The 20,524-nt window shown below is 37.4% G+C and overlaps 1 protein-coding gene across 5 annotated transcripts in view; it reads left to right on the top strand.

Moving 5' to 3' along the window:
* The window catches only part of PPFIA2 (PTPRF interacting protein alpha 2), a 523,670-nt gene that overhangs the window by 112,021 nt on the left and 391,125 nt on the right, over positions 1-20,524 (top strand). For 4 of the 5 annotated variants that reach the window (XM_005679765.3, XM_013963702.2, XM_013963700.2 and 1 more), the window contains exon 3: positions 4,977-5,030. The exons of the other annotated variant lie outside the window; for it this stretch is intronic. In XM_005679765.3, coding sequence (XP_005679822.1) covers positions 4,977-5,030 — 54 coding nt within the window. The remainder of the gene's footprint in view (positions 1-4,976; positions 5,031-20,524) is intronic. 5 annotated transcript variants of the gene reach the window in all.

Here is a 20,524-nt window from a genome sequence, read left to right as displayed (position 1 = left end):
AACCATCCATATCTCTGTAAAATACCCTCGGATTAAGCATCTTGCTTTTGAGTTTGGCTGTTGCTTTTTGAGTGGCACCTTTACTGATTCAGACTGTCGATTGTATTTGGGTTGTTTTTCAAACAGCAGTGGAGCCAGTGTGGCTGGGTGGCATGAGAGAGAGGGATGATGGCAAAAGGCAAGATCAGTGGGACAGCCAAAGCCAGACCATCAGAGCGCCATCATGCCAGGGTAGTAAGTTTGAATTTTATTCCAAGATTAATGGGAAACCATGGAGCATTTCGGATCATGGGAATAATCTGACCTAACCTTCATTTTAAATGGATAGTTCTGACTGCGTGTGGAGAATATATGGGGAAAGAAGGACCCACGAATGGACAACAGTTAGGAAAATAATTCGTTAGCCCAAGGGAGGATATTGTTGACATGGTCCAAGGGATTAGGATGGCAGCAACATAGATGGTGGGGCTTCCTCGGTGGCTCAGTGATTCCTTAGAATCTGCCTGCAGCGCAGATGATGCAGGTTCAATACCTTGTTTGGAGAGATTCCCCTGGATAAGGAAATGGCAACCCACTCCAGCATTCTTGCCTGGAGAATTCCATGGAGAGAGGAGCCCGGCAGGCTACAGTCCATGGGGTTGCAAAGAGTCAGACGTGGCTTAGAGATTTAACAACAACAGCAATGAAGGTAATAAGAAATAGTCTACTCTAGCCATATTTTAAACAGGGCAGGATTTGCTGATGGATTTGGACCTGAGAAATTTGATAAACGGTGCTGTTAAGATGGACAGTACTGGGACAGAAACCTACTTTGAGGGAGGCATTGAGGTGAAAACCAAGTTTTCTTTTTCAGTGTTAAGTGTTAGAGGACTGTAATATACCCAAGTGGAAATTGGAGTAGGCAGTGTAAATCTCTGAGAATAAAAGCCATGGTACTAAATAAACTAAGGGGGAAAAAAGTATTTCAAGAAGGATGGAGTGGTTAACTGTGTCAAATGTGGCTTAGAGATCAAGAAAAATGATGATGGAACACTGACCATTGATTCAGCCAATTAGATGTCATCAGTACCCTTGCCTGGAAAATCCCATGGACAGAGGAGCCTGGTAGGTTGCAGTCCATGGGGTCGCAAAGAGTCGGACACGACTGAGCGACTTCACTTTCACTTTTCACTTTCATGCATTGGAGAAGGAAATGGCAACCCACTCCAGTGTTCTTGCCTGGAGAATCCCAGGGACGGGGGAAGCCTAGTGGGCTGCCATCTGTGGGGTCGCACAGAGTCGGACACGACTGAAGCGACTTAGCAGCAGCAGCAGCAGCAGCAGCAGTAACCTTGATAAGAGGGGCAGCAATGATGTAGTGGGGACAGAAGTCTGCACTGAGAGAAAATGGAACATGAGGGACATTTGGAGGGGGGTTCCATAAAAGAAATGAGAAAAATGCTGAATTTTGATATTTTGAATATATGAATTGTGTAAACTTCTCTACAAACATAAGATACCTCATCATATGTTTGAAGACCTTGAAACAAATTTTATATATAATCATTCAATAAATATGGTTGATGTTACTATTTTATATTGATTTCACTGTACTAATACATTTTTCATAGATTGTTTTGTGCATAAAAATGTACTCTATGTTGAAATATGGTCACTTTCTTCTAAAGAATTTCTAAAATAATTACAAGTTAAAAATATGCATAAATCAAATTTTAACATACTCATAGCTGGTAACAATATTGTATTGCTTTAAGTATTTTCATATTTTATTAAGTAACTAGAAGAATAATACTTGAATACTTGATATTAACTTTAAATGTAGCTATTAGGTTCTAAGATGTTCTGAATCTGATGACATGTGCAATGTTAGATTCAGCTGACTGTTTAAAACTTTATTTTCTTCATTTTAGCATATTTAATACCAGATTACCTTATCATCTTCTCCTTAGCCATAATTGGCTGATCCTACTCTTCAGGGATAAAAATAAGGATCCATCAGTTGCCCTGAGGAAAATCTCAAGTCCCAAAGTACTCCTTTTTCCCATCTCCACACAGAAGAAGCAGGATTTTCAACATCTGAACTTAATGATTTGCATGGAAAACTAAATTATGTGTCAAAGGGAAAAAAAATATCAATTTTTCGATCATGGGAAGGGGGTGCAGATAGGCAAGCAAGAGCATCAGTGTAGCACAAAGTGGAATTTATTTTAAACCTGCCCTCAAACGGCTGCCGTCAAAACTCACTGTGCTCAGAGTGATGCCGATTGTTGATTGCTGATGCTGATTGCTCCATCGGACTTGCAGTTCAGCCTTCCCAAGATTTCTGATTCATGGATCAGCCTTGAATTACCAACCTTCTGTCTCAGGAGCAGGGTTTTCCCATATAAAAGAGACTGACTCTACATAGCTTGTGTCAAATACTGGCTAATAACCTCACTCAGGCATTTGACACCTTGGAGAAGGAAGTGAAACTTTCATCACCTGGATTTTCTTTTAAGAAAGTTGATTACATAATTCATGCAGTTCATTAATCCTAGTTTATTTGGTTCTGTGTTGATGATAGCCAGAGAAGGCGATGGCACCCCACTCCGGTACTCTTGCCTGGAAAATCCCATGGATGGAGGAGCCTGGTGGGCTGCAGTCCATGGGTTCACTAAGAGTCAGACACGACTTCACTTTCACTTTTCACTTTCATGCATTGGAGAAGGAAATGGCAACCCACTCCAGTGTTCTTGCCTGGAGAATCCCAGGGATGGGGGAAGCCTGGTGGGCTGCTGTCTATGGGGTCGCACAGAGTCAGACACGACTGAAGCGACTTAGCAGCAGCAGCAGCAAACAGTCCATATAAAAGAGGCTACGTAATGCTGACATTAAGCAGCAAGCCATCCCCGAGCAGCACATGGCAGGTGCCAGGTTAGCTTTCCACATTTCTATAGAAGTGACTGAGGAGACAATGAGTGCAAAGAGACTGAACGAGTGCATCACATATACAGCATGAACAGAGGCACCATAGTGTCAGCTTTCCACACCCCTAGAAAGGCCAGGACTAGGGTGAGAGGTGTTTTAGAAGACTGTTTATAATGCATACAAAGCATTTAAAGAGTATCTGCATGTAGTAACTGTTCAGTAAGTAGTAATTATTTTATTAGCTATTAAATCTAAATTCCATAACCTAAAAAAAAAAGTCAAAGTTTGATTTGAATGTTTTAATCAAATAGCATTATTGCAATAGCAAATTTTAAAACTATCTATAAAATTGATCTTTCTACTTTCTAGTGTCTCCTTTTTTGCTATGCATTTATGAAGACATGTAAAAACAAAATAGACACATTTATCAAAGATTTAATTTATATTTGGTAGATGAAATATTCAACAGCCGTATAAAAGACTGACTCACTTTCAACTATTTTAAGAGTTTCTCAAGGGACTTGCTTATTTCACCTATTAATTTTACGAAAATGCATTCACACATACTTCTCTTGTGTTCACAACTGAAAATTTTTTTTGCATCAAGTGATGGGTAAGCTGTGTTTAACTTGGGTTTCTGTGCAAGTAGGACACTGTCTCAACTTACACTCAAAGTAGAATATAAGCTCAAAAATTGTTTTTTAATTAGAAGAGTAAAATAATACATCTGTATTCTCTTTAGAGCCATGAATTCATAATTTGCTTTCATTCAGCATGTTAAAAATCTTGACTAACAATGCCTTTTCCATGCATCTTCAGAATTCTCTTGTTGATTAATTTTTTTCAAGACTGTGAGAATCAGAAGCATTCTTAATAATATCCAGGTGTTTGACTGATTCTCTGATCACAGATATTTAAATTTCTTTGCCTTCTGTCTTTACTCAGTTGCCTTTCTTTCATTTCCGATTTCTAGCTGCAACTATACTTCCCCAGATTCCTCAAACCTATGCATTCAACTAGATGCAAACCGATAAGAAGTGACCAGGGTCTCAAGAAAGAAACATTTTAGCAAAAAGTGTGATTTGTTTATGTAACCCTAAACTTCTTTCTGCTACCTCTGAGCAGACTGTTTGTTTTCTTTTTTCTTTTTTTATTTGGGAGGAGAGGGGGGCTGATTTAAAAATTAAAAGCTGCAAACATTAACATCCTGAGAGATTTTACTTAAAAATCTACAATTCTAGCTTCTTTTGAAAAGATCATGATTAGTAACCCTGGAACCAAAGCCATACAACTGATAACAAAGAGGTGCAGTCGTCCCTAAAACAGGGCACTTGCTTTCCAGTCTGTCGCAGCATCACCCATTTCTGCATTTGTGGAATCTTTGCCAATTGTAATTTTTACTCAGGCGTGATCTACTGTGTCTACCAATTTAAGATTAGAAATCAATGCTTGTGAAAGAATAGCTAATCTATCCAGATCTGTTTAAATTTTCATCCTCTATATGTAGTAACTGGAGAAGGAAATGGCCACCCACTCCAGTATTCTTGCCTGGAAAAATCACGTGGACAGAGGAGCCTGGTGAGCTGTAGGCCTTGGGGTGGCCAAGAGTCAGCCACGACTTAGCAACTGAACATGTATAGTAATTGAGTGAACTGTAGATAACTAGATTTTTTTTGTAGTTTGAGCATTTTTCCATAGGTTCAATATTCTTGCAAATAATGTGTTAAATTGCGATTTCATTCAATTTTCTTTATTCAGTTCCACCCTCACTTCAGCTTCTTAGAGAATGAAACATCTGCTTTCTAACCTAGGGCCATTTTCTTGGCATATTTCAAGAATAATTAATGTTTGTATTTTTTTTTCTATTTACAGATTGTACAGAAAATATCTAGATCTTTAGAAAACAACAATTGGCATAGCTTTACCATAAGCAAAATTATCTCAAGACAAAACAAAAATGTAGTTGAGTGCCCTCATTTTGTAGCTAAAAAATATATTACACTGTGGGACTGGGAAATTCTCCATGCTGTTCAGTAGCATTTTACAATCAACACCTCTCCCCTTTTCAGGATATCGAATCCCTAACAGGAGGGCTGACTGGTTCTAAGGGGGCTGATCCACCGGTAAGTTAGATTCTTCATTAAATTTAACTATTGACAAATTGAATTATGTACATACCAGATAATCAGGATTACTTGTTTATAAGTAGTTGTACAGATAACTTTTTGGAATAGGTTCTTTACAAACTTTATAGCTATTGCAATAACTAATATAAAAATGTGAACTTGCTTCAAGGTGTCATTTGGTCTTTTAAAAAGTTTTAATAATTCATAAGATTCATCCCTATATTGACTCTAAAAATAAGAATGAAAGCTTCATCAGAATGTATAAACACCTTACATCCTACTAATGCGCTACAACAAAAGTTAAAACATTTTGGAACTTGAGAGTTTATTGTTTCAAATAAGTGTATGATTTTGGTTGCAATATACTTTCTTGTTACTGAGGGGAAAAAAATTTTTTTTCAGGCCAATTTTTTCACAGTGCTGATTCTTGATATCAGTTTCTTTCCTACTTTATGTAGGAAACACATGAAAATTTTAGAAGATTATTATTTTTAGATAATAACAAGAGATTGATAGTCTGGTATTGGAACACTGTAGTCTTTTCTGTGATGTCTGATCTCAGAAAACATTCAGTAAAGTAACATTCTTGTGATTTCATGCTTCAGGCACAAACATAAGTTCATGGCACTATCTCAAGTGATAAAATTCAGTGTATTTCAACAGATAGCCAATGCATAATTTTTTTTTTAATCACTGCTTCCTTTTCTTTTAGCTCTGTGAGGTTTAATGTGAAACAGAATACTGTGTTATCAATTTTTAGCTATACTTCATCTAGGCATCTACCTGAAGTCCATAATTAAATTTAGAAATCACTGAAGTGTTAAAGAAAACTAACTGTAGCTTCTTCTCTCCTGCCTTACTGTCATGTATCTCATGACGCTGTCTAATCTTTATCAAATTCCTCCTAAAGTAGGCTACACAACGTATTTAGTCCATTCCTGTCTTTTTAGGTTCATTGTCTGAATTTATGCAGAAAGAAAAATGTATTTTCTTCAGATAGCTGCTTATATTTAGTCCCTGAACCTATTATACTGAAGCATAAGAAAAGATGAAATGCAAGTCAGCCCAGCAAGTATATTTTGACAGGATTTTTGGCCAGTCCTATAAGCAAGTAGTATAGGTCACTGCTCATGTGATGTAATTTCACCCTGCTGTTTGGCATTGTGTTTGTGCATAGCATTCCCCTTTTATTAGAAGAATAAGTCCATTCCCTTTAAAATACCTCCCCTCACCGTTCACTGATTCCTGAAAGAATTCTGCAATTAGAGATAAGTTGGTTTTAAGAGGATTTGTCTCTTGTTCAAAAATAAACAAAATACTTCTCTTCTCCATGTAGCCATAAAACTCTTACCTGCTATTTTCATGTTAAAATAAGTTAATCATATCCTTTCAAGAAGGCAGATTTCAAAACATGGAAGATTGAGTCAGCATTAAAGCCTTGTTATTAAAAGAAGCCACTGTAGACAAAAGGTCTCAGAAAGGAAAGTTGATGTCCCGAAGGCGAACTTAACCAACTTCATTTCCAAGAGCTAAAGTGAAGTGAATATGTGTCTGTGTTTTATACTACGCATGTTTGTCTTTTCTTTGGACATAATTTATACTATCATAAGGACAGAGGTTCTCTCTTGGCATCTCCTACCATGAAGATGCGTTTATTTTATAACATTTTTTAGAGTGGAAATTCATCACACAAATGTCAGAGTATTTAAGAGCTCAGACAATCTAGGGTGTTAACAGTGTACATATATTTAGTTTCCCATTGTTAAAGAGATATCCAAAGCATATTACCAAGAGCTATGTAATAAAATCACTTTTTAATATTCTATATAGCTTATAAAAGTAGTCCAGATATGAAGGTGAAGTTGTAATAATGTCTACAGTTGCTTCAGTCATTTAAGACTTTGAATTAAGATACTGTTTTTGCACCCAGATTAGAAAACTGAAAGTCAGATTAAATCATACATAACCTAAGTGCATTTGAAGTTTCATAGTACTTTTTTCTTTCTTTACAAAGGGTCTTTATAATAGATTATCTAAATACTATTATTCATTATCCATTTATAAAGTTATATATTTTTAATAAATATTTACAGTGTATTACTAAAGCCATTCTGTGTTGAAATTTTCATTGGTAAGAAATTCAAGGTCTTATAATTTTTGTTCATTGAACAGAGTAATATAAAATGTTGAATGAATGGTCTCTCACAGGAATGCATGGCTGTGGAGTAATAGCTTTACCAATGTAATAGAAATACCAGATACATCTTTAAGTATGAGTGTATTTAAAGCTTGAAAAATTTTCTGTGAATAGATATAAATGTTATTTCTGAAGCATTAAAAAAGAGAATGTTACATTTTTTCAGATAGCAAGCATGTATAAAAATTGTTGTCAAATTTGCAAATGTGTTTATACATTTGTATATCTGGTAAGAATAAATTTGTATAAATCTAGGAATTTAGTTTGCATTGATATTTTTAACTCTAAATGGTAAGGAGGTATTTTGAAAATTCCAGTAGCCTCAGTTGTAATTCTAATAATGAAAGGGAGACTGGCTCATTCATTATTTTCAGGGGACAAGTCAAGATGTTTTATAATGGTTTTCTTCTGAAAAGAATTTCGGAAAGTATGGTTTTAAATTCATAAACTAGACAACCATTGTTGCTTCATATAGAACTTACAGATTTTTCTCAACCACACAATTCTTAGACAAAATGTCTTCTATCATTGAGAAAAACATTGCCTATCATGTTAACTTAAAATTATCTTTGAAAAATTGTATCAATGATATTTTATATTCTGCATATATTTTTCATTCACAAAAATTAGACCACAGATTAACCTCTGGTGTTAGCACATTGCATATATTCACATATAGACATAAGTAAACTTTTTAACAGTATAAAATCTGCCTGCAACATGGGAGAGCCAGGTTTGATCCCTGGGTCGGGAAGATCTCCTGAAGAAGGGAATGACTACCCAGTCCTGGATTCTTGGGGCTTCTGTTATAGCTCAGATGGTAAAGAATCTGCCTGCAATGTAAGAGACCCAAGTTCAATCCCTTGGTCAGGAAGATCCCCTGGAGGAGAAGGGAATGGCAACCCACTCTAGTATTCTTCCATGGATAGAGGAGCCTGGCAGGCTACAGTCCATGGGGTTACAAAGAGTCAGACGTGCTGCTGCTGCTGCTGCTGCTGCTGCTGCGTTGCTTCAGTCGTGTCCAACTCTGTGCGACGCCATGGACAGCAGTCCACCAGGCTCCTCTGTCCACGGGATTCTCCAGGCAAGAAAACTGGAGTGGGTTGCCATTTCCTCCTCCCAGTCAGACATGACTGAGTGACACACCGATATAAAATAAAGGGAAGAAAAATAGATCACTAAAATGTCATTATTAAATTAGTGCTTTTTAAATACACCATTTCACCATAGTATTTTCAATTTTAATATTAGCATTATTAAAAGTGAAAACCTTGTGAAATGTTAGATGTCAGGGATGTCTCACATTATCAAGCTGTCAGGCCGTTAAGCCAGCCGATAGGAAGGCCAGGGTAAGGTCTAAACAACTCGGTTTCTGATGGCTGGGGGGATTTTGATGCTGAAAAGCAGGTACAAAGCATAAACAGTTCAACTGCTACACCAGCTGAACCTTGTATCTGGAGAGCTGTGGCTATGCAGGACCATGTGGAATCAGCAGTGTAACAGATCTCTATCTTGTTTTGAGCCCACGAGCCAGCGATGCAGAGGTTTTGGCCAACCATTGGCCCGAAAGCCAGATTTGCCCCATGCTGCTCGCTATGTTTACGTCTGCAGGGGGGGATTTAGTAGCTAAGCTTTGGCCACAAAAGTTAAGTTCAGTGATACAGAGCTAAGCAGACTCATGTACACAGTGAGAGGAGTTTCTTTTTGTCATTTGGTTTAAGAAATGTTCTTACTATTTATATGCTGATATAAACCAGCTATTCCCTTTCTTATTGTTTCTGATAATTTTTAAGAGTTAATATGGACAATATCTAATAAGGAACAATGTGAGAGAAACCCTAGATAGACTATATGAAACAAATTTCTGAGCACACTGGTCAAATGTCAAAGTGTCCTGATAGTTCAGAGTGCTGTGATCAGTGTTTGAATTAAGTCCACATCATTGCCTCACCCAGGACTTTCAACAAGAGTGCTACTGGGGCTATGCAGCTCATCCCTCAGTTTCTTTCTATTTGTTACCTTGGCATAATAAGATCTATAAATTTGCTTCCTACACAACTTAGTGTTTAATTTTTCTAAGCCTCCTTTATTCAAACGCTACTGCTTCTTTTTATTTCTAGAGTATGGTGAATAAGTGACTATCCATCTAATCTGTATCCTTCGCTTGATATGCACACTGTCCTGAACATTCTCCAGCTGTATTAATTTTTTTCCCACTGTGGAACCAGAATTGTACATTCCATATTTTTGTACTTTCTGTTCTCTTTTTAATGGTCTTCCTGATGGTTCTTAGCAATTTGAGTAAATATGCCACAGAACTTAAAACCAATTCATTTTCCTGAGGGTGCTGTTTAGATCAGGTTATATACTTTTCAAATTGTAAATAGCATTAAAATTTTAAAGTCTCCAAACTGACTTTAATTTGATTATTCAAAAAATACCAATGTTCTAATCACTTGCTTCAAAAGATAAGGCAATGCAAAATGTGAGTTTGAATTGTGATCTAATTTAATTTCTTTTCCCTTGAACATTCTATTGCTTTATTACTTACTTTCACTGTCCTATTTGTTTAGTCAGAATTCAGTGTATATTTGAGTGTATGCTGTGCGCTAGATGTTTACTTAGATTTTGGAAATACTGTGGGAAGCAATTCACAGTTTCTTTTTTCAGCATCTTATAGTTAAAGAGACAAGTTGGTAAAATAATTACAATGTAATGTAAGTAGAGGTTGAAATGAAAGTAAGTAAGACGATCATGTAATCCAAGTTGTGAGTAAGAGGTGGCTGGAGGATCAAAGAAGGCAAATAAAAGAAAACAAAGTCTAGTTGTAGAATGAGTTGAAGCTTGCCAACTGAAAAAAGTCGAGAGTGGAATTTTAAATAAGGAAATATTATATGTGTAAGTGAAAAATTAGAGAATAGAGTGGCTAGCATATGAAATAAGCTGGAGGATGGTAGGTGGTGATAAAATAGAAGGTAAAAGATAACACAGGGCAAGAGGAAGCAATTCCATGGAAAACACTGAGCTCTGTACTAAAGAACATGAGGACCCGTTAAAGTCTTTAAATAGGAGAGTCACTTCATCAGCTCTGTCCTTTAGAAACATTTTTCTGGCTCTACTGAAGAGAGATTTAGAGAAAAGCTGAAGCAAGAAAACCATTTAAAGAGGCTCTTACAGTCCTCCCAAGGACAGATGATAAAAATCATCATGGTGACTTTTTTTTGGTCTTGTCCTAGTACATTATAAAACTAATTGAGGCAATATCTCAGGGGAAAGTCAACATTTTATTTTGTTAAAACATTAAATTTTTAGTTTGAGCCTATCAATTGACAGTGGGAATGGAGGGGAATAAACTGATTCATGAGCTATTAAGGACTTGATGAACACACAGGAACAGGTGGTTGTTTGGAGGGAGGAGAACAAAACTTATTGAAAAGTTCAGGCTGATTTTGGATTTTCTAATTTGGCAATTTAGTGAATAAAGGTACTACACACAGAGACAAGAATCCTACCAGGTGGAGCATTTCTGGAGAGGGGATACTGAGTTTGGTTTTTGATGCATCAAATTGAGGTGTCAGAGTTGGGAATAGATGAATGATTTTGGAATTTAAAGGTCAGATATTATTTATAGTCATTGATTTGAACATGTAGAATAGTTAGAATAGTTGAATAGAATAGAATGTGAAATAGTTGACACATTTGGAGCTGATGAAATCTCTCAAAAAAGTGTATTCTTTTTTTTTAAATTAATAACCAAAATTCAACTTTTTTTAAATATATTTTTAATTGGAGGAAAATTGCTTTACAATGATGTGTTGGTTTCTAGCATACAGCAATTCAAATCAGTCATAATAATATATTTTTCCCCTGCATCTTGAGCCTCCCTCCCCTCCCCCCCCCACCCCTCTAGGTCATCACAGAGTATAAGGCTGGGCTCCCTGTGTTATAGCCCCTTCTCAGGAGTTGTCTGTTTTCCACATGGTAGTGTATATATGTCAATGCTTCTTTCTCAAGTCCAACCCTCTCCTTCCCTCACTGTGTCCACAAGCACATTCTCTACATCTGTATCATCATTCCTTCCTTGCAGATAGGTTCATTAGTACTTAAAAAATGTATTCTTAATGAGAAGATAAGAGAATTCAGAAAAAGCCCTGAGTAAGAAAAGTATTTAAAGGTCAGAGGAAAGGTAAAGGTAAGAGGAAGAGTATGCTTCAAAAAAGAAAAAAAAACAAGGATGATTATAAGGAAAGAATACCAGAAAAATGAGCAGTTATACATGTCAAGGTCACAAGAGGATGGTGAAAAGGATATTTAGCAGATTCATGATGTTGAGAGTTCAAGAACAGTGCCCCCATTGAAATTTAGCAATAAGAGGATAAAGGGTGGTCTGCTATGTAGTTGCTAAATCTTGTCCAACTCTTACTTCTCTTCTTGTCCAACCCCATAGACTGTAGCCACCAGGCCCCCCTGTCCATAGGATTTCCCAAGCAAGAATACTAAAGTGGGTTGCCATATCCTTTTCTAGGGGATCTTCGTGACCCAGGAATCAAATCTCTTAATCCTGCATTGGCAGGAGGATTCTTTACTCCTGAGACACCAGGGGAGCCCAAAAGGTGTTCTAGGTGAGAGTAAGTGTAGTGGAGTAATTCAAATAGAATCTAATTCATTTCCAAGGCAGACCATTCAATATCACGGTAATCCAAGTCTATGCCCCAACCAGCAATGCTGAAGAAGCTGAGGTTGAATGGTTCTATGAAGACTTAAAAGACCTTTTAGAACTAACACCCCAAAAAGATGTCCTTTTCATTATAGGGGACTGGAATGCAAAAGTAGAAAGTCAAGAAACACCTGGAGGAACAGGCAAATTTGGCTTTGGAGTATCGAATGAAGCAGGGCAAAGACTAATAGAGTTTTGCCAAGAAAATGTACTGGTCAGAGCAAACACCCTCTTCCAACAACACAAGAGAATACTCTACATAAGGACATTACCAGATGGTCAACACCAAAATCAGATTGATTATATTCTTTGCAGCCAAAGATGGAGAAGCTCTACATAGTCAGCAAAAACAAGACCAGGAACTGACTGTGGCTCAGATCATGAACTCTTTATTGCCCAATTCAGACTTAAATTGAAGAAAGTAGGGAAAACCACTGGACCATTCAGGTATGACCTTAATCAAATCCCTTATGATTATACAGTGGAAGTGAGTAATAGACTTAAGGGACTAGATCTGATAGAGTGCCTGATGAACTATGGATGGAAGTTTATGACATTGTATAGGAGACAGAGATCAAGACCATCCCCAAGAATAAGAAATGCAAAAAGGCAATATGGGTGTCTGAGGAAGCCTTACAAATAGCTGTGAAAAGAAGAGAAGTGAAAAGCAAACAAGAAAAGGAAAGATAAAGCATCTCAATACAAAGTTCCAAAGAATAACAAGGAGAAGTAAGAAAGCCTTCCTCCATGATCAGTGCAAAGAAATAGAGGAAAACAAGAGAATGGGAAAGACTAGAGATCTCTTCAAGAAAATTAGAGATACCGAAGGAACATTTCATGCAAAGATGGGCTCGATAAAGGGCAGAAATGGTATGGACCTAAAAGAAGCAGAAGATATTAAGAAGAGGTGGCAAGAATACACAGAAGAACTCTACAAAAAATTCTTCATGACCCAGATAATCACAATGGTGTGATCACTCACCTAGAGCCAGACATCCTGGAATGTGAAGTCAAGTGGGCCTTAGAAAGCATCACTATGAACAAAGCCAGTGGAGGTGATGGAATTCCAGTTGAGCTATTTCAAATCCTAAACGATGATGCTATGAAAGTGCTGTACTCAATATTTCAGCAAATTTGGAAAATTCAGCAGTGGCCACAGGACTGGAAAAGATCCGTTTTCATTCCAATCACAAAGAAAGGCAATGCCAAAGAATGCTCAAACTACCGCACAATTGCACTCATCTCACACGCTAGTAAAGTAATGCTCAAAATTCTCCCAGCCAGGCTTCAACAGTATGTGAACCATGAACTTCCAGATGTTCAAGCTGGATTTAGAAAAGGCAGAGGAACCCAAGATCAAATTGCCAACATCCGCTGGATCATTGAAAAAGCAAGAGTTCCAGGAAAACATCTATTTCTGTTTTATCAACTATGCCAAAGCCTTTGAATGTGTGGATCACAATAAACTGTGGAAAATTCTGAAAGAGACGGGAATACCAGCCACCTGACCTGCCTCTTAAGAAGCTTGTATGCAAGTCAGGAAGCAACATTTAGAACTGGACATGGCCAGGTGTGATGCATGACGCAGGATGCTTGGGGCTGGTGCACTGTGATGACCCTGGGGGATGATTTGGGGAGGGAAGAGGAAGGGGGATTAGGATGGGAACACATGTACACCTGTGGCAGATTCATGTCAATGTATGGCAAAACCAATACAATATTGTAAAGTAAAAAAAAAAAAAAAAAAAAAAAAAGTACTGGACATGGAACAACAGACTGGTTCCAAATAGGAAAAGGAGTACGTCAAGACTGTATATTGTCACCCTGCTTATTTAAGTTCTATGCAGTGTACATCATGAGAAACGCTGGACTGGAAGAAGCACAAGCTGGAATCAAGATAGCTGGGAGAAATATCAATAACCTCAGATATGCAGATGACACCACCCTTATGGAGGAAAGTGAAGAACTAAAGATCCTCTTGATGAAAGTGAAAAAGGAGAGTGAAAAAGTTGGCTTAAAGCTCAACATTCAGGAAATCAAGATCATGGCATCTGGTCCCATCACTTCATGGGAAGTAGATGGGGAACCAGTGGCTGACTTTATTTTGGGGGCTCCAAAATCACTGCAGATGGTGATTGCAGCCATGAAATTAAAAGATGCTTACTCCTTGGAAGGAAAGATATGACCAACCTAGACAGTATATTCAAAAGCAGAGATATTACTTTGTTAACAAAAGTCCATCTAGTCAAGACTGTGATTTTTCCAGTAGTCATGTGTGAATGTGAGAGTTGGACTATAAAGAAAGCTGAGTACCAAATTATCGATGCTTTTGAACTGTGGTCCTGGACAAGACTCTTGAGAGTCCCTTGGACTGCAAGGGGATCCAACCAGTCCATCCTAAAGGGGGTCAGTCCTGGGTGTTCTTTGGAAGGACTGTGGTTGAAACTTAAACTCCAATACTTTGGCTTTCTGATGCAAATTTCTGACTCATTGGAAAAGACTCTGATGCTGGGAGGGATTGGGAGCAGGAGGAGAAGGGCACGACAGAGGATGAGATGGCTGGATGGCATCACTGATTGATGCACATGAGTTTGAGTGAACTCTGGGAGTTGGTGATGGACAGGGAGGCCTGGTATGCTGCGGTTCTTGAGGTCGCAAAGAGTTGGACACAACTGAGCAAGTGAACCGAACTGAACAATAGGAAGATAAGAATTGGATTCTGCTGTTAAGGAAATCATTGCAAAGAGTTTAATTATGAAGGAAGTGAAAAGAAATAACAGCCAACATTAGAGGTGAGCTTGAGAAATTGTTTTAAGCAGAGAAAATTTGAGTGTGTTGAAACCTATGGAAAGCTCATAGAGAGCTAAAAGAATTTACTGAGGCAAGAGAATTAATAGGTCACTAGATGAAGCAGAATAAGATGGACTCCACGGCATGTTATATAGAAAGAGCATTATCAGTTCAAATGTGAAATAAGGGTAGAAAAAATTATGGAAACTGATGCAAATGTTTTTTGGGGGAGGGGGTGCTCTTATAAAGCTGAGATAGTTTCCATTGAATGGCTTCTATTTTCCCCACAAAATAAAAAAGAGCTAATTAGCTGACAGTGGTGGGGAGATTTTGAGTTAAGGTAGCTCAAGAACATAGAGAAAATTTATTTAGCCTTTATGGATTGCAGAAGAACTGTGCAAACCATAGATGTATTAGTGGAAAGTGTTAGGGTCTACTTGTTGTAGGTAGTGAATTTGTACTGGTTATAAATATGTAAATAAAGCTGTGTTTGCTTTTGCTTCAACAGTGCTCTGTAGCTCAAGTATGGGACAGGGGAATGCCTGCAGTCATTTTGATTTCAGGTTGTTGTTCTGACAGGCAATTACTGTGGAAGACCAATGAAGCAAGGGAATTGAAAACATTAGCAAGAATATCATAAAGTCTAAGCTGAGTAAGAATTGCAGTGAATATAGGGAAGGATCTCAATAAGTTGAAAAACCAGTACAGTGAGTGTAAGACGTTACAAGAGAGTAGGATGCTTGACTTAAGCAGTATAAGACCAAACATTCCCAGGTGCTGGTAAGATCCAGGTCGTGGTCATGGAAACAGACGAAGTATTGAGGGCATGAAGTTCATTGGAACTGATGACATCAAGGAACTGAGAAGCCAGTTTGATGGATTATTTATGTGGACCCTGCAATCTTTTTTACCCATATTTACTCGCTTGATAATCCTAACCTATTTTACAGTTTAAGTGCCACCTAGACACTGATAATTGAGTAATTTACATCTCTACACTGATCACTTCCCTGAACTTCAGACTTGTGTAATCCAATTAAATATTTGACATACCTATTTTTACATCCAATAGAAACTTAAAGCATAATGGATTAAAAACTGAGCTTCTGGTCTTCTCTGCCAGTTTCCACAAATCTGCATTTTACCCCTAAAAATTAATGTCTATTAATTAGAGTCATCCTGTAGGTTTGTCTTCATAATTTATTCATAATTTAACCAATTTTCACCACCCTTATGAAATTATTGCCCTGGTCTGAATCGCCATACTTTCTCATATATCCTTTCTCAACGAACCAAGCAGGATAAATTTCTTAGAATATGTCAACTCGTGTCACATTAGGGCTTAAATCGTTGTTGGTTTCCCATCAAAATAAAATCCCCAAAGCCCATGGAGTGGCTTCTAAGACCCTGCATGACTTCTTTCCTTACGATGTCTCTAGGAACTGAAGTCGCAGCTTCCTTTCCATAGTTTATTCCACTTTGATGGCACTAACAATTGTCTAGCCCTTTACAAGGGCATGCTGTTGCCATTATTCCTTCCGCTTACCGTGATGTTTCCACAGATACCTGCTGGGCCTACTCCCTCACTTTCTGATTCTTTTCTCTGCTTTTATGTGCTTATTGTTTGTTTTTTTTTTGCTGGGAGAAATATCAATAACCTCAGATATGCAGATGACACCACCCTTATGGCAGAAAGTGAAGAGGAGCTAAAAAGCCTCTTGATGAAAGTGAAAGAGGAGAGTGGAAAAAGTTGGCTTAAAACTCAACATTCAGAAAACAAAGATCATGGCATCTGGTCCCATCACTTCATGGGAAATAGATGGGGAAACAGTAGAAACAGTGTCAGACTTTATTTTGGGGGGCTCCAAAATCACTGCAGATGCTGACTGCAGCCATGAAATTAAAAGACACTTACTCCTTGGAAGAAAATTTATGATCAACCTAGAGAGCATATTCAAAAGCAGAGATGTTACTATGCCAACAAAGGTCCGTCTAGTCAAGGCTATGGTTTTCCTGTGGTCATGTATGGATGTGAGAGTTGGACTGTGAAGAAAGCTGAGCGCCGAAGAATTGATGCTTTTGAACTGTGGTGTTGGAGAAGACTCTTGAGAGTCCCTTGGACTGCAAGGAGATCCCAGCAGTCCATCCTAAAGGAGATCAGTCCTGGGTGTTCATTGGAGGGACTGATGTTGAAGCTGAAACTCCAGTACTTTGGCCACCTCATGCGAAGAGCTGACTCATTGGAAAAGACCCTAATGCTGGGAGGGATTGGGGCAGGAGGAGAAGGGGACTAGGACTCAAGGGTAACTTCCAATATTGACCACTGGGAAACAATAGCAATGCCAAAGCATAAGGATACATTTGGATACTGAATATCTTATTTGTCTCATTTAATATCACTAAATATAATCCCTTTGAAAGCAGAAATTTCTGTCTGTTTGTAACTATACACTCCAATGAAGAAATGAATGAAGAAGAATCTAGTAGGTCTTCAGACAGAATTAATGTGAACCAGTTATTGAAAAATTTCTATAAATAAGAGCTTAAGTAAAAGAAAAGAAATGGAACTTTCATTGTTGGTTTAAAGTTATACTGAGGGCCTTGGAGCATAGTATCCTTGGTGGTAAGTATCTCCACATTGTATGAAGTAGTGCTAGACGTACTCACCACACATGCATGCTCAGTCACTAAGTCATGTCCAACTCTTCATGACCCCATAGACTGTAGCCCACCAGGCTCCTCTGTCCATAGGATTTCCCAGGCAAGAATGCTGGAGTGTAGGTTGCCATTACTTTCCCCAGATTTTCCTGACCCAAGGATGTAACGCAGGTCTCCTGCTTTGTAGGCAGTTTCTTTACCACTGAGCCACCAGGAAGACCATATTCACCATGGACTTGTTAATTAATAATTGCAGTAATGCCAGTACTATTACTGTGAATCACCAACTTTAGCCTCTCTAAGTGGTGACCAGACGGGATTTATTAGCAGAATTTCACCTGGTAAGAACTGGTGCAGAGTTTTAACTCTCATGATGAAGAGAAGAGTGTCTTCTCCTAAGCCAAATGAGAATGGACCCAGAGCAATGACTCGTGGAAGGAAGCAGTGCTATCTCTGTTTGGATATTTATTCAGCAGCTACATCGGCAGGCAATTCCATGGGATAAGGCAAGGGGAAAAAAAATTAATGTGTATCCCTTAGAGTTCGGAGATACATATAACAACTGAATCCTCTATGCAAATATGGATAAGGGAGAGGAAAGAAAGGAGTCAATAACTTCATTTTAATTATGTAATTTATTAATATTTTAGCTAGTCAAAATAGGTACTTAAGCTATTAGTGTCATAAATATGTAGCAACAATAATGAAAGTTCATATGCAGGGATTTTATCATGAGAGAAATGTAATGCTTAGTGTAAATGATACCAGAAGATTTACATGTTAGGTATTTTCCTGTTTATTAATGCTTTATTGATTAGACCAATTTAAATATATGTATTTCAACACTAATGAATTAGAGGATACCTTTGAACATGGTTTCCTGTATTCAAAAATTTGAATCATCTTAAATATGAAAAGGAGCAAAAAAGATATGAATTATAGACTAACATCCAAAGGTTGCATTGGAATAACACTGAATGTGGAGGCATTTTTTTGAGATCTCTCAGAACAGTGCTTCAGTGGTGTTTTAATAGGATAAGGGACATTTTAGAAATGGTTTTTCTATTACAGGTGAAGTTATATGAGAAGCTGAGAGTAATAAAACAACTTATTAGAAATAAGGGTCATGTAACACTATTACTTTCTAATCAATCTATAAAAATAAAGATATAGTACTTGAAATTTAGGCAAAAGGGGGAAATATGATATATGAGGCAAAAGCAATATGTTAATGAAAAAGGACATAGTAAAATAAATTAGGAACTTGCATTATTGCAAAGATATATTATTTTTGTTAATAATAAAACATTAAATTATATATTAATATATACTCAGTTTTCTGATCATATAAAGCTTAATATGAGTCATTTTCATTTACTTATCTTTGTTCCTTAAAAGCTATATAATAATTCTGTCAAAAATAGTAATATACTTTCAATTATAGATATTATACTTATGTTATTTTCCTAGTTGCTTTTCTCTTTCTCTTTATTTTTATTATACATGAATTTATTTATATATGTGTATATTTATACATGCATATAAGTGTGTATATACATACATATATATATATATATATACATTTTAATATATGTTTCACCCTACAAAAAATGGGATCTTTTTTTAGTTTCTTGACTAAACAAGGGGCTGGTTTCTAATTAGACTGTTCTTATCCAACATAATAAAATGGAACTATTTTTATTCTTGATCAAAGATGCTTATAATTTAGGATGTTTATCTGAAAAGACAGATGGATGAATACAGCTTTATACATATAACTGCTCATTAAAATGTGAAAAATATAAAATAAAAATAAAGTTTTATTTAGGAAACATATTTGTAATGCCTATTATGTGTGCAATACTATTCTGGGCACTTGAGAAGAAATGAAAGATACCAATTAAGCTCTATAGATTTTTATACTTTAACTGGTTAGCAGTTTTCTTTTTAAAACATGATTGATAAGTATAAAAATGGTACATAGATAAATAATTGCTTTTCTTTTAAATGGAAAGAACCATGGTTAAGTGTGTTTGGGGGGATTTTATTTTTTGTAAGACTTATTTTGAGAGGTAAATGTTGAACCAAATCTTGAAGATCTAATTTGCATTTAATTAAAACCTTTATTTTGGATGGAAGGAATTAAGAGTCTGTCTTTCTCTTGTATCCAAAAATAGTTCAATTCTAAAGACTTCAGCAACTCATAAAACTCACTACTGCAACTAATATACAGTATATCAGTTTAAATGTATTTACTGAAGCTTAGAATGTAAGATTTAAGGGGTCTGGGGTATTTTTAAAGTATATATGTTTTTATTTTTTAGGAAACCTCAGACACCGTCCGTGTGCCTGTGCAGCTTAATGGCTAAACACCTGTTCAGCCTCGACGAGATTGGGCTTTGGGCCAAGGGTTGTTTGGCTATTCTCTAACAGAAGAGTCATGACTGCAAACAGTGAAAGTGAGAGTCACTAGGTCGTGTCTGACTCTTTGTGACCTCATGGACTGTAGTCCATGGAATTCTCCAGGCCAGAATACTGGAGTGGGTAGCCTTTCCCTTCTCCAGGGGATCTTCCCAAGCCAGGAATCAAATTGGGGTCTCCTGCATTACAGGTGGATTCTGTACCAACTGAGCTATCAGGGAAGCCCATGACTGCACACAGCTGGCTTTCTTAAAAGGAGGTATTGTGGGCCATTCCAGATAACCTGAGACAATAGGATTTGCACAGATTTAGGTCGGCTGCTGCTGCTTTTGCAGGGATCCCAATGAGGTGATACTCCACCTCCTATGGCAAATGAGAAATGAGGTCATTTTCTGAGGATTTGCCCTTTTCTACCATTCAGTTCAGTTCAGTTCATTTGCTCAGTCGTGTCTGACTCTTTGCAACCCCATGAATCGCAGCACGCCAGTCCTCCCTGTGCATCACCAGCTCTGGGAGTTTACCCAAACTCATGTCCATCGAGTCGGTGATGCCATCCAGCCATCTCGTCCTCTGTCGTCCCCTTCTCCTCCTGCCCCCAATCCCTCCCAGCATCAAGGTCTTTTCCAATAAGTCAACTCTTCGCATGAGGTGGCCAAAGTACTGGAGTTTCAGCTTCAACATCAGTCCTTCCAATGAACACCCAGGACT

This window comes from Capra hircus, chromosome 5 (genome assembly GCF_001704415.2).
Source record: "Capra hircus breed San Clemente chromosome 5, ASM170441v1, whole genome shotgun sequence".
In the NCBI taxonomy this organism is placed as follows: domain Eukaryota; kingdom Metazoa; phylum Chordata; class Mammalia; order Artiodactyla; family Bovidae; genus Capra; species Capra hircus.
This window is presented reverse-complemented; position numbering and strand designations above follow the sequence as displayed.